Here is a 13,166-nt window from a genome sequence, read left to right on the forward strand (position 1 = left end):
CATTTGAACGTGAAATACTGCATATTTATTTTGTTAAAATATTGCAAAGAATAAAATTTGTCTTGAAAATAGAATGTTCAAAAGCCGCAATAATTTTAACAGGGAAACACCAGAACCACCTCCTGACCTCATCCATTTAAAACCTCTGGGAGCATGCATTGCAGAGCAAGCATAAGGGAAGTTGGTATGGCTGTTTGTTACTAACCACAGTTTGCCGATTAACCTGGATCACTTCATCACCAGCATGAATCTTCTGAGATCGATCAGCAGGGGACTACAAAGAGGAAAACATGAGGCACACGGTTCAGCAGGTTTTCTTCCTTCCCATAACCACCCCCACCAAGCTAAATCAAAGGTTGTACCTATAATGAAAAGCATCACTGAAAGTTTTCACACAGCTAGATCACACATTACATCTGTTGATGACTTGAAAAATGCAAATGACTTCAACTTACAATTTATTTTTTTATATTGGGGGACTACAGGGAAAGGGAGAAGGCATAACCTGAATCTGTCATAGGCCAAATTGTGCTTCAGTCCTGGGACAGTCTACACTGCCCTTTTTCCTCCAGTTTGTACTGAAGTTTCAGACAGCAGTGGGAAAGGACTTATATTAGGACAGAAGTCTTCTCTTAACACCCATCTTAAACTTAGCTTTCAAATAAATTGTATACCGATTTTTTTAAAAACACACTAAGATTCTCAATGTACAGAACACAGGACCAAAAAAAAAAAAAAACCTCTAACCCACAACACAGGTCCGTTGCACTTTCCCTTTTTGATTCCTAATGTAAATAAGAGCTACTAACTTCAATGTGAAATCACCTGCCTGCATCATCCAGGTCAACAAATATAAACATATGCTTGCACACATCAAGTGTGTGTAGACAAGTATTTTTCAAATACCTATATAATAATGATAATACACCTTAAAATACAATTTTCCTGTAAAAAAAAAAACCCTAAGCTCTAAGGAACCATTAGCAAGGAATAGCTAAACATGTCAATATTTATTTAGATTTATCTACAGGTGGTACCATGCACAAGCTGTCACTGCAGTTATAAAAAAAACAGTCTTGCTGCTGTAACACACCAACTCTGACCAGCCTTGACAACACCCAAAGTGCACAGGCATACTACCTTGCTATATTGCACCCCAGGCACAGTACAACTTCTCCTCCCATTCCCCCCACCCCATGAGTAACCACTTGGCAGCAGGCCAGCTCTTCCTAGTGACTCCAGGACTAAGTACTTCTCCTCATCATCACACCTTCAGAGCTCAAGTAAGTTGTTTTATTAGAAGAAACAATGAATAAACAGTGCAACAAGGGAAGACAACATGGGGGAGTTTGTGGGAGGCTCCAGATATCATGAGTAACCCCATTTTCTTTGTCTTCTCGCTTCCTCTGAGAGGAAATGCCTCCCTGGAAGGCTCAATATATGAGTCAACCAATATCATAAAAAAAATGCTGGGCCAAAGTCAAGTTTGTGAAAAACAAAGCTCATTTCAAAGCTGTCCTTTGGGCGATCAACAGCCTGTCTGAGGGAGGGTGGGGGGACCCTTGCACAGAGGACTCCTACAGCAAGTGCCAGCTAGCGCAACACCATGATTGCATTCTGAGAACTGAGGAAAAAACAAAGTTTAGATCTAGGCCAAAGTGACACACGAATTCACAAGCAAGATGGCACAACTGGGAATCCTCTTGGCTGACTGCTATGAAATGCACAGACTTCCCTATCCTTCCAATGCAGAGTACTGTTAATTTTGGATTGCAGTGGAATTGCACCTCAACACACCGGCTTCTGGGGATAGCTATTTAAATAGCATTTGAAACCTAGCAAAAAAATTGAACTAAGACCCCCGCCTGGGTCACCTAAATGATCCTACACCACCCAAAAGACATCAGCTGTTTACAGATCTCAAATCACTTGTCAAGTGTTGTTGCTCTAAAGGAAAGAGCCTCCCCAAAGAAATAACCAGTGTTAATAAAAAAGGACTGCATTTAGGTCAACACTGAAAGCTATAGAAGCAATACAGCCCCACTTCTCGCCTTCAAAATGAGATCTATATGCACAGGCAGCTTGTTGGCAGCCAGCATTACACTCTTTTGCACTTAGCTAATGTTGAAATTGCTGTCAAAGTGGACTTGGTCTCTGTTTCAGATCTTATACAGAGTTATGCCAGGGTAATAGCATAAAAGCTATAAAAGCTTTCAGTTTTCACTCGAAACTGCAAGCACAGATTTTCACCTACTCCTCCCCTGGTCCCTGAACTTGGCAGAGGTATACTAGAACCATTGGTTCTTTCCTATTCACAAAAGAGGAAAAAGAAAGAAAATGCACCTCTGCAAAAGCAAAGATCTTCCACTCATCTCTCTTCCCCGCCCCCCCCCTCTTTCGGCCACCACTCCTGTAGAGTGGCATATCTGACAACATCCCAGCATCACCCACCAGCCTCATCTGCTGGCCAGAGGTCCACTGCGTTGACTGTCCAGAAGCCTTTAGTAAAGGCTCAGCTGCAGAGAACTCACAGTGTAAGAATGAAATAAGAAACCATCTGCAGCAAAAAACCGAGTTGCCTATTATGCTGACCATTTACTTCCAACAAACCACTCAGTCTTTTTCCACAGTCTTTTTACTCTGTAAGGTATTTTTGTCACTGGACACCTCATAGATTTCATTACTCATTACTGAATTTCGCACACTACCACCTAAACATTCCCATTAGGGGAAACTGCCTTTGCCAGGGAAGAGCAAATACATTCAAGACTTTGTTAAGCAAGATACCATAAGCACTCAGAAAAGCAGATACAGTAACTTATTAAAGCAATTATTTTCATGCCAAACATTTGAACTCACTCATGTACTTGCAGAAACTGGTTTAATTAGACTAACACTGAAACATGCAGACACAAAATATTTACAAATTGTAGATAAACAAATGATGCATCACACAGTATTTAAAGCAGTAATATCATTGAAGTCATATGTAAAACAGGAAAATGTAGTAAAAAGAAGTCTAACTCAAAGCTACTGTCAGATACCCTGAGTTAATCTACATTTACCTCACTTACATTTTCTGTAGTTCCAGTTATTACATGTAATCCATCATAAGTCGATTTGATGTACATTCCCTAAATGTAAGTAGAAAATGCAAAACAAGTTTAAAGGCAAAAACCCACATAACTTATCTGATGAAACAACTGTTGGCAACAGACTCAAAACATTATTAAAAACACCCAACAATTCACATATTTTTCCCTAGAAAAGTGTGTGGTCTAATATTACAATATTCTAAACCTCTTCACAGATCACTTTTACTGTAATTAATTATAATATTTATAACAACTTAGAACACCTAATATATGGAATGCAATTTAGAAACATTGTCTCATTGGTAATGCCAAACACTGCTGGTTTTGCTGCCTTGTTGGTCTTTGGCCTTGAACAAAACTTTCTGGCCTTTCTGCCCAGCCTGCACTAGAGAACTACAGGTTTTACTGGACGACCACCAGCTGTCTCCATAAAAAGCACACTTACACAGGTGGGCTACAAATACTGCCTACCTGTTTTTTCACAATTTCTCTTGGCAAGTCAATATACAGACTGCCATAAGCAATAAAAGCTCTGACAGAACTAAGTATTTGTGGCTCTAAACGTTATTGCTGAGTGTGAACACAAGGACAAACTCAACTGAACCAGGTATCAGCCATATGAACACCAAATTAAAATCACCAATAGATTATTAACTAATAATTGCATCGATTTCCCCACAAGTGGTCATCAGTACATTGTTTCATGATTTATGAACAAATACATCTGTTTCCTACCTACGTCTGTTAGAAGCACTCACTGAGCTGTACAGAACTGGGTGTTATTCAGGAGTCATAGGCAACTTACCTGCCTGAAGTTACCACACTTGCTTAGAAATATAAGGAAAAACACAAGATCGTTTCCCCCTTCCTCTCCAGCTAATTCCCTTCCCTCTTTGCCTATCAGTATCTAATTGTATGCACCCACCTCCTTGTTTCTTACTCTAGTCCGAGCTAAGATGATTCTGCTTCATTATAGCTTGTACATTAACATAGAATTCCCCATAATTTCAAGAATGCATGACTGATTCGGCCAAATCCAGTGGGCTAGGTAAAACTATATAGCACAGTAAGACTAAAGCTTCCTCTAAAAGTGTTCATCACTTCTGCCTCCAGGGCCAGGGAAGGAATACAAATACACTTAAGAATTTAAATTCCCTCCAACTCATTCTAACATGTCTGCTCCCCAGCCAGAAAATCCACCAAGATTTCAAACTTAGTTTCTCATAACCAGCACTCAGCTAAGCAGCATCCACTGAACTAACTAGATTCAGTGATGTTACATGACCACTAAACATTTAAAAAGGTTTCTCATTTCTAATAACAGCAAGCCTCAAAAATCCGCATGTTCTTCTCAGTCTTGCTAGAAACACACATAAAATAGTCTTTCAAAACAATTTCTCACCACCTTCTTCCACCCCCAACCCCACCTAGAAAGAACAGCTGGTTAAGATAACCTGCAAAAATAAGACAACTGATTTCACAAGCTTCTGTAAATTCCCCAATATCCTATTTAAGACAAATCTCCAACAACTCACCATCAAAAATTACTACTTGGGATCAAACCTATTAAAATACATACCCATCTCTGGTAGCCACTCCAGCACACCATCTGACAATTAGCCTTCAGAGTTCCTCCCCTTGCCTCTTTCTGTTCCCCATAGGATATTACTGGTTTTGAAATATCTTGCTATACACACAAAACTACCTATTAAACTCTGGGGACATTGGGACACGCCAGAATTGGTTCTTACCAGGCCTTCCCCAGGTTTAATGTTAGTTAAATGAACCTCCTCCAGACACGCACATTGGCTCATCAATGGATCTGTAGTTGATCGGATGGCTTTATCACAAATGCCATTTAAAGTCTTGGCCTACAATGAGAACATACAAAAAACAGCTACAAAATTTCTGTCCTGGCTTCTTCCTCTTTCAGTTCTCAAAAGGAGAAAGGAAATGAGTTCTAAGGCTTGGCCTACTAATAAATCATAGCTAAAAATCACTGAAATAGAAGATTAATTTGTACAGATTATTCCATAGCATGTTTATCTTCTTACTGTAACCTAATACAAACAACTCATTTCAATTAGTGCTACCTTACCATCACTAACAGATGCCAACACATCCTCTATTAAAAAAAATAAACACACAAAATCCAGAAAAAAATTGGGTTTGGGTTTTGTTTGTTTTAACCAAAGTATAACCCATTAAATCACAAATATTTTTATGATTTCTTGTGGGAACAACTGACAGTTTTTCATTTTATTCTTCATTTCTGCTATGAGAATAAAATTGGTCATGTGTCAGAAAGCGAGGTGCTGGCCGCTGACTTATCCACACAAAGTTTTACAGTATAAGGTAGGACATCTAACACTTCAGCATTTCAGCATTGCTTCTCTCCACTGTGCCTCTAAAGTGACCTCTTCTGGAATGCTTCTGCAGGCAAAGTTCATATTTCATTTTGACCAAAACAAAACTGATCCTAAGCCAATGCTATAACTACAGGCAAATTCTGACCTTGCCTGTGTGTCAGTAAAGTCAAAGGCAGAATGGCTCTGTCTACAAGAACTTTTAACTAGCAGAATGGCTAATTAAGGGGGGGGCGCGGGCAGCAGCGCTGGCAGAACAGACACACAGAATTCAGTCAAAAAAATCCGTGCTCTCCCTACGCTCACAAATTTCATTAATGCCCCACAGTGCATTTTGGGTCTTGACATTAACTGAAGCAATGCTGGAACTCAAAGTAGGTTACAAAAGTTTAACAGAGGGGAGAGAGGATTAGTACACAGCACAGTAGTTAGTTACACACAGTTCGGGAACCAGCAAGGTCAGCCACCTTTCACAAGGGGTTTGAATCCCTGAGTCAAAGTAGACATATGTAATTGCAGGATGGGGGAGCAGTCTCATAGGAAGACATTGGTTTGGATTACAATAGTCCAAACAATAGTTCCAAAGTTTTTTGGTTTGTTTTACATCAGATTTATAGAGCAGCAATAAAATAAATCAAAACAATGCTTAAGTGTGAATGTGAGGAACTGCTCAAACAAGGGAACACCAAACAACAATACCGACTTCCAGAGTGGGTGTACACAAATGGAAAAAGAAAGATGCAAAAAATCCCTTTTACGTGGTCTCATTATTTATGGACAAAATTATTTTTAGTTATTGTGCTACTAAATTCCTACGCATCTATGAGCTAGCGGAAAGCCTTATCAAAGAGCACAGCCTGGTTCATGTCAAAAGCAGGAAGCGATGATTAACCATTACAAAATATAAAAAGCATTCCATTACGCTCCTCACTTGGTCACAAGGCTGCTTCAACCAAGCCTGAAAACTCCATCTCAAACACAGAAACAGAACTTCAGTTCGGTGGCAGAGCAGTTTTTACATGAAGAAGCTTGCTAAGGCATAGTGTCTGCCTATTAAAGCACTAAATGCATATCACAGGCATAATTGGCTTATTTAGCCTACGATCATTCTACAGTAACACCTCTCCCTTGAAAATCTAAGGTCTAAATTCTCTTGAAAAAAATAGTTGTACAATGAAGCATCAAGGTATACTCGATTCCATGTTATTACACACACTACCGATCTAAATTTCATTGATTTCCCTACAGTAAAGAAAATTCACAAAATAGCCCATAAGGTTTACTTGCATGACATGCTTGTATGTGTGGGATTGGAAAGCTGTTATTCATACAGTCAGCATAGAAGCCAGTAAAATAAATGTGAATGCAGGCAGCTGGGTTTCAACAGAAACATGTACTTACTACAGTCTGAACTTTATCTTCCATGTCAGCCACAGTGCAGTCCTAAAAACAAAACAAGAACAAAAGCCCTACATTAACCAATAAACATCTAAACACATCATCTCTAAAACTCTGCAAAACTGCCACTTTAACCCCGAACTGAAATAGAGTTATTCATGCTGCAGGGATTAATCAGATTAGTTTCACCCAGTAGGGCTCAAATGTACTGTTAAACAACTATTCTCTGGCCCTGGCAGAAAGCAATAATAAACCTTGAAAACTAAGAGAACATGGGATTCAATTACAGCAGCAGACTTTTCCAGAAAAGCAGAACCCTGCACAATAAAACTAGCCTCTCAGAAGGCCAGGCACACAAGCTTGCCTTACACCAATAAACCCCAACTCAGGCATCAAAATGGATCTAAAACATATTGTTAGAAGTAGAATGAAGAGTGACTTTTTTTAAAATATGCTGTTGATGACATTCCTGAGGGCCAGAGGACTGTACACAAAGCTTTATTTACACAGCCCAGGTACAAAAGTCTTTGATCTGAAACAAGTTCATGTAACAAGCTACAGAAGTTGTCCTTGTTTTCTGCAAGGACAGCTAAATTAGAGAATAGCATTAGATTCTCAGACTAAAAACTTAACACAGCAAGTAAATAGCAAAACAAGATTTACGGTATCTATAAGAAGAAAAAACTCAAATGCCAAGCATTTACACAAGCTTAAATTTCAATATATTTGCCCTTGACATCTGTATTGTGTTTGCATGGCAAGGTGTTAGTAGTGGGGAGCTACAGAGGTGGCTACTGTGAGAAGCTTCCCCATGTCCAATGGAGCCAATGCCAGGTGGCTCCAAGATGGACCCGCTGCCAGCCAAGGCCGAGCCCAACAGCGAGACTGTGGTAGCACCTCTGGGACAACACATTTAAGAACGGGGAAAAAAATCCTGCACAACAAATTGCAGTGGAAGACAGGAGCGAGAATATTTGAGAGCAACTACTCTGCAGACACCCAGGTCAGGAAAGGAGGGTGAGGAGGTGCTCCAGGCACTAGAGCAGATTCTCCTGCAGCCCATGGTGGAGCAGTTATCCACCTGCAGCCCATGGAGGACCCCACACCGGAGTAGGTGGATGCCCAAAGGAGGCTGTGACCCTGTGGACCCATAGAGAGAAGAGCCTACCTAGACTGAAGCAGGTTTTCTGGCAGGGCTTGTGACCCCATAGGGGGCCCACACTGGAGCAGTCTGTTCCTGAAGGACTGCATCCCATGGGAAGGACCCAGGCTGGAGCAATTCATGAAGAACTGCAGCCCGTGGGAAGGACTCACATTGGGGAAGTTCGAGAAAGACTGTCTCCCATGGGACAGACCCCACGCTGGAGCAGAAGAGTCTGAGGAGCCCTCCCGCAGAGGATTAAGCAGCAGCAGAGAATGTGTGATGAACTGACTGCAAATCCCATTCCCCATACCCCGGCGCTGCGCGTAGGGGAGGACAGAGAAAATCAGGAGTGATGTTAAACCTGGGAAGAAGGAGGCGGGGGAATGTATTTTTATGTTTTGGATTTATTTCTCATTATCCTACTCTAATTTAGTTGGTAATAAATTAATTTTCCCCAAGTCTAGTCTGCCTTGCTTGTGACCATAACTGCTGAGTGATCTCTCCCTGTTCTTAACATGACCCATGAGCCTTTCATTATATTTTCTCTCCCCTGTCCAGCTGAGGAGTGACAGAGCAGCTTTGGTGAGCACCTGGTGTCCAGCCAGGGTCAACCCACCACACCACCTCGACCTGCATAGGTACCACACAATGCCCAAGAAATGCATTCAGGAGCTGTGAATTGAAGCTGTTCCACACTTCTGATTATCCTCAGCACTTCTTCTGTTCCCTCCTACCTCTGTTCTGTGCTTTTAGATACAGAAATCAAAAAAAAAACATGCAGTCCAGTCCTCCAGATACAGACACACCAGGGATATATATTAAACAGCTCAGATATGAAAACATAGAGAACATAAGTCTTAACACCCTGTTCACTGTTGTAATGACCTCCAAGGACTGAGGGTCACACTTTCTAGAGTCTGTCAAAAGCTTCAAGACACTACTACAAAGTTTAGACATCATCACAATGCATCAGCATAATTTCTCTGCTAAATACATCTGCATGAATCAATAGTGAATGTCATCTACCATCACACAGCCCAGTTGCTCAACATTATGAATGCCTTATGCTCCTCTTCATTTCTACTTACTCTGATTATTATTTTAACCATAAAGTTTGCCATATAACTTGAAAAAACAGTGGAGTAAACTCTGTTCCTTGTACCCATGTAGCTCTCATTAAAGTCAACAGGAAACTTATTGCAGTCCCACCTTGCTTTATTATTCACCCACCTTCACCCATCATTTATGATTATGCAGAGCAGCACTGGTTCCACAAGAGCCACACTGGTCTCTTCACTATGAGAACCAACCATTTATTCCTACACTTTATTCCCTAATAAAAAATACTTTTGATGTCTAAAAACTCACCTAAATATTTTTCAGTTGTATCTCTCTTTTCCCCATTAGTAGACTCCTTCAGGCCATTTTAATGTATCTGCTGTGTCCCAGCACAAAATAATGTTGTTTCTTCCCCATCAATGCTTTTTCTCATATATGTACCAGTCCCATACTTCTTATAGCCCATATCAAACTGGCAGAGTACTCTGACACTTGAAACGCTAGGGTTGTATTCACCAATTTCCATTCCTCTGCCATCAAAGGCAGATTTAACTGACAGTTTAGACACCATTTTTAGTAGTTTTATTAATACAGTTCAGCAATCTCATATCTCAGTTCCTGTAGCACTCTTGGGTGAACACCATCTGCTGCTAGAAGTGCTTACTGTTCTACTTCACAATCTGCAAATCTGTAGCTGTAAATCACTGACCTTCTGCAATTGCACACACAGCGCCCAAACAAGGGCATTCAGCAGCAAGCCAAAGCTGTGTGCCTTTCAACTTACAATATCCAGACACCATCCTTTCGCAATGATCCAACAATATAATTGGGTGTCATCATAGCTTGACAACTCACAGGATGCTTCTGTCCTTTGACATCATGCCCTCAAAACAGGGAGAGCATCACTCGTATCACAGGACATGGTCCTTTAGAGTTCGCACAATATACAGCCACAGACCAACAGCTAGGAGCAAGTTCAGCAGCAACTGAAGTGTGCACGCACTGCCTCACAGCCAAAGCAGTGGCGTGCTGTCAGAACAGTTTTTAATACAGGCAGTATCATCCAGAGAGTGAAATTATATCATTTGCCAAGGCTACCACAGTTTCTACATGTCCTTTTAGCTGTTACCAATGAGAATGCTTATCATACAGTTGATAAATAGAAAGTTTTGAAGCAACACACTGTGGTCTCTCACTCCTGGCAGAAGCTGTCTAGCTTGTGGGATTTGTATCGCCAAGGTGGCAGCTCCTTCCATTACATGCAGCATTTCCCATCTGATGGCCAAAACATTGTGTATGGGACAAGACCTACAGATTCTGCAAGCACAGACATAACCAGCAACGGAGTCATATTTTTGTTAGAGTTAGCACTGACAACTGTTTCAAATGTTGAAAACAAATCTTCAAATGCCAACTAACTATTTAAATATAACCCTCTTTCCATTAAAGCTCAAGAAAATGAGTAGCCTTTAAACCAGTTACTTAAGACACAGCCAGCAATAGCAAAATTGGAAATAAAGTGGTGGAGGGAACAAGTCAGAAAAACGGACAACTGAAAATGACCTTCAAAGTTTCAAGTAAGCTCTCATTTCCAGATCTACCTTCTAATTAGCACTCTGCACATAGCAAGCATGTTGCTTCTCCAAACACCCCCCTTCCTTCCTTTTTGGAAAGCAAAGAGGAAAAGAAACCATCTGACCTTCTGAACAGTAGTAGTGAGATCCAAGCAGAGCTGAATGATTCTGTTCTTCATTGATGAAAAGTCAGCAATACCTGTAAATGGTGTCCTGCAACAAAAGAAAATTCCTCTAGATCAAAGGCACCAGTCTTCACCCATCCTCCCTTATCAGTGAGGAATAGCATGTAAGAGTAACAGCTGTAACTGACATCTACACAAGCATAAGGATACAGTTTTATAATATATATACACTCCTGGCTGCTCAGTCTTGCTCCATCCTTGCATCAAAATTGGTGAATGTCTAGCCCTGCAGTAAGCAAGTTCAGAGAGCAAAACCAGAAGAAATGATCGATTTTCCAAACTATAGTTCTCTCAGCTGCATGCTCAGGTCAGATCACACTGTTATTAAAATCACACCCTTGGGTAGCTTTAGAGCCTAGACTCTTACCTCAGACCCTCCAGACAGCTGCAAGAGCTAGAAGAAGGGTTGAGGAGTAACTCCAGCCAGTCTGGAAATGGACAAACCAGCCACCTTGCCAACAGTGAGTTCCAAAAGATATTTAGGGCAAGTTGCCAGCAACAAGGTGAGATAAAAGGACCAGCTGAGAGGTGTAAACTGTTAACATCACCGCCTGGACACTCCTTGCTGGAGAACAGGGATACTGAAGGATAAAAGCGCTCCTTGCTGCCAGTCCCTGTGCAGCTCTCCTCCTAACCTTCCTTCTCAGAAAAGCTGGCAAGGGGCTTGAGAATTTATGTTCATCTGTTATCACGGACAGCATCCCTGCCAGCACCTGACCGGCTCTGTTGCCTGTTTGTTTCTGCTGCAGCTGTCACAAAACAGCTATGGCTCTTGCCAAGCAAAAACAATAATCAATAGAAGTAGTATAAAAAAAAAAAAAAAAACAACAAAACACAAACCAAGAAACAGGCAGAGGCACAGTCTCTCCCACTACTCAGTTTTCAAATTGTACAGCTAAGGCCACAATTTCAGCAGAATATTAAAAATTCATTTGGAAAGAGGCCTGCCAATGACAATGATTTAGAAAGTGAGAAGGGAAGAGGAAGAAGTCACATGTGTGAGAAACTGACCCAGACAGGAAGACTCCTGCTTTTAAACATTGTATCCAAACTGGTATGTAAACAGTTTCACTAGTTTCAGCAAGAGTGGAAGCACAAGAGTAGGTACCCTAGATTATGTTTGTCCACCAGAGGCCTTCAGGCAACACCAAAAAAAGTGAGAGATCAAGATTATCTTTAAACCCAAGTGTCTAAAAACTGCCCTACAAGGAAAAGCAATTCATTATAGCAGTAAACTAAAATAGAAATACTTGATTCTTACCTGTCCAACCATGCCAGCAAGGCTTTAGCAGCACCAATAAGCTCTACCACAGAAGTAAGGAATTCATTAGGGGGTTTGCGAGAGGTATTTCCATCATAATTTGAACTTTTCCTACGGCTGCTGATATAATTTTGCAGATTGTTGGATGATGCTCGCAGCTTGAGAACCAGGTTCTTCATATTGTCTGTTTCAAGGCCATAGTTCTGCAAGGAATATTATTAAGCTTGATAGATATCCCTGTTGAGTCTTCCCATTTATTATGCCACAAGTTACGAATTCATATGGGATGAAAGGCCTGAGGACTTGCCCATTTTTTATCTGATTTTGGCAAAAATGCATTCTTAAGATTTGTTCAACACTACAGCCACTAAAGAATACTTTTCTGGGTGCCAAACCCCCTCAGTTTCTGACAGGAATGAGATCTGAGGACACTTTTCAACCAGAGTGAAGTTCCAATGTCCTATCAGATGTCATTTACCTTTAAAAATGTAGTTGGAGTGAAAGTCTTGTGTTGTTTTTCTTTTTGTTAAAGGAAAGTAAATGCTGTTTTTTCTTAAAATGTTTTCTATACTCTGGTACATAAACACTGAAGTAACATTTCATTCACAACTAAGGATAAGTTTAATCTGGCAAGAGAAAAAGTATCAACAGGAAGCAAATGTAATTTCACAGTCAAAAGCTTGAATAAATATTTATATCACAAGTTTTCAGTAATGGTGCTCCTTGATACAGCAGTTTGCTGTATTATTTGCAAGTTTGAGGACTGCATTAACACTATACGTCATAATTAAAAACATTTTTAGACATCGTATTTTTCATTCAACAGCATCTTTATAAAAGTTTTTGAACCCTAAGAAAATATGTAAGTCCTGCCTGTAACTTCAACTTTATAAATTCAAATACAACCAAACCACACTCTGTAAGGTTAAAACCCAATTGTTTTAAGCAAGACATTGATAATCTCATTCCAAACAAGTCAGAAATGTTATATTGTATCTGTTCTGAAGACAACTTCGCAATAAAGATTTTCTTCTTGCTGTCAGTGTGCAAATGTATGAATTAAGCAACAACATGTTGCTAAGTA

At 40.4% G+C, this 13,166-nt stretch overlaps 1 protein-coding gene across 5 annotated transcripts in view; it reads right to left on the reverse strand.

The window, feature by feature from the left end:
• CNKSR3 (CNKSR family member 3) overlaps positions 1 to 13,166 on the reverse strand; it is a 59,053-nt gene that overhangs the window by 9,564 nt on the left and 36,323 nt on the right. For all 5 annotated transcript variants that reach the window (XM_056342687.1, XM_056342690.1, XM_056342688.1 and 2 more), the window contains 6 exons: positions 12,083 to 12,285; positions 10,762 to 10,849; positions 6,863 to 6,904; positions 4,847 to 4,966; positions 3,075 to 3,134; positions 206 to 274 (listed from right to left, as the gene is read on the reverse strand). In XM_056342687.1, the coding sequence (XP_056198662.1) occupies positions 206 to 274; positions 3,075 to 3,134; positions 4,847 to 4,966; positions 6,863 to 6,904; positions 10,762 to 10,849; positions 12,083 to 12,285 (582 nt within the window). The remainder of the gene's footprint in view (positions 1 to 205; positions 275 to 3,074; positions 3,135 to 4,846; positions 4,967 to 6,862; positions 6,905 to 10,761; positions 10,850 to 12,082; positions 12,286 to 13,166) is intronic.

The sequence above is a fragment of the Falco biarmicus genome, chromosome 6 (genome assembly GCF_023638135.1).
Source record: "Falco biarmicus isolate bFalBia1 chromosome 6, bFalBia1.pri, whole genome shotgun sequence".
Taxonomy (NCBI): domain Eukaryota; kingdom Metazoa; phylum Chordata; class Aves; order Falconiformes; family Falconidae; genus Falco; species Falco biarmicus.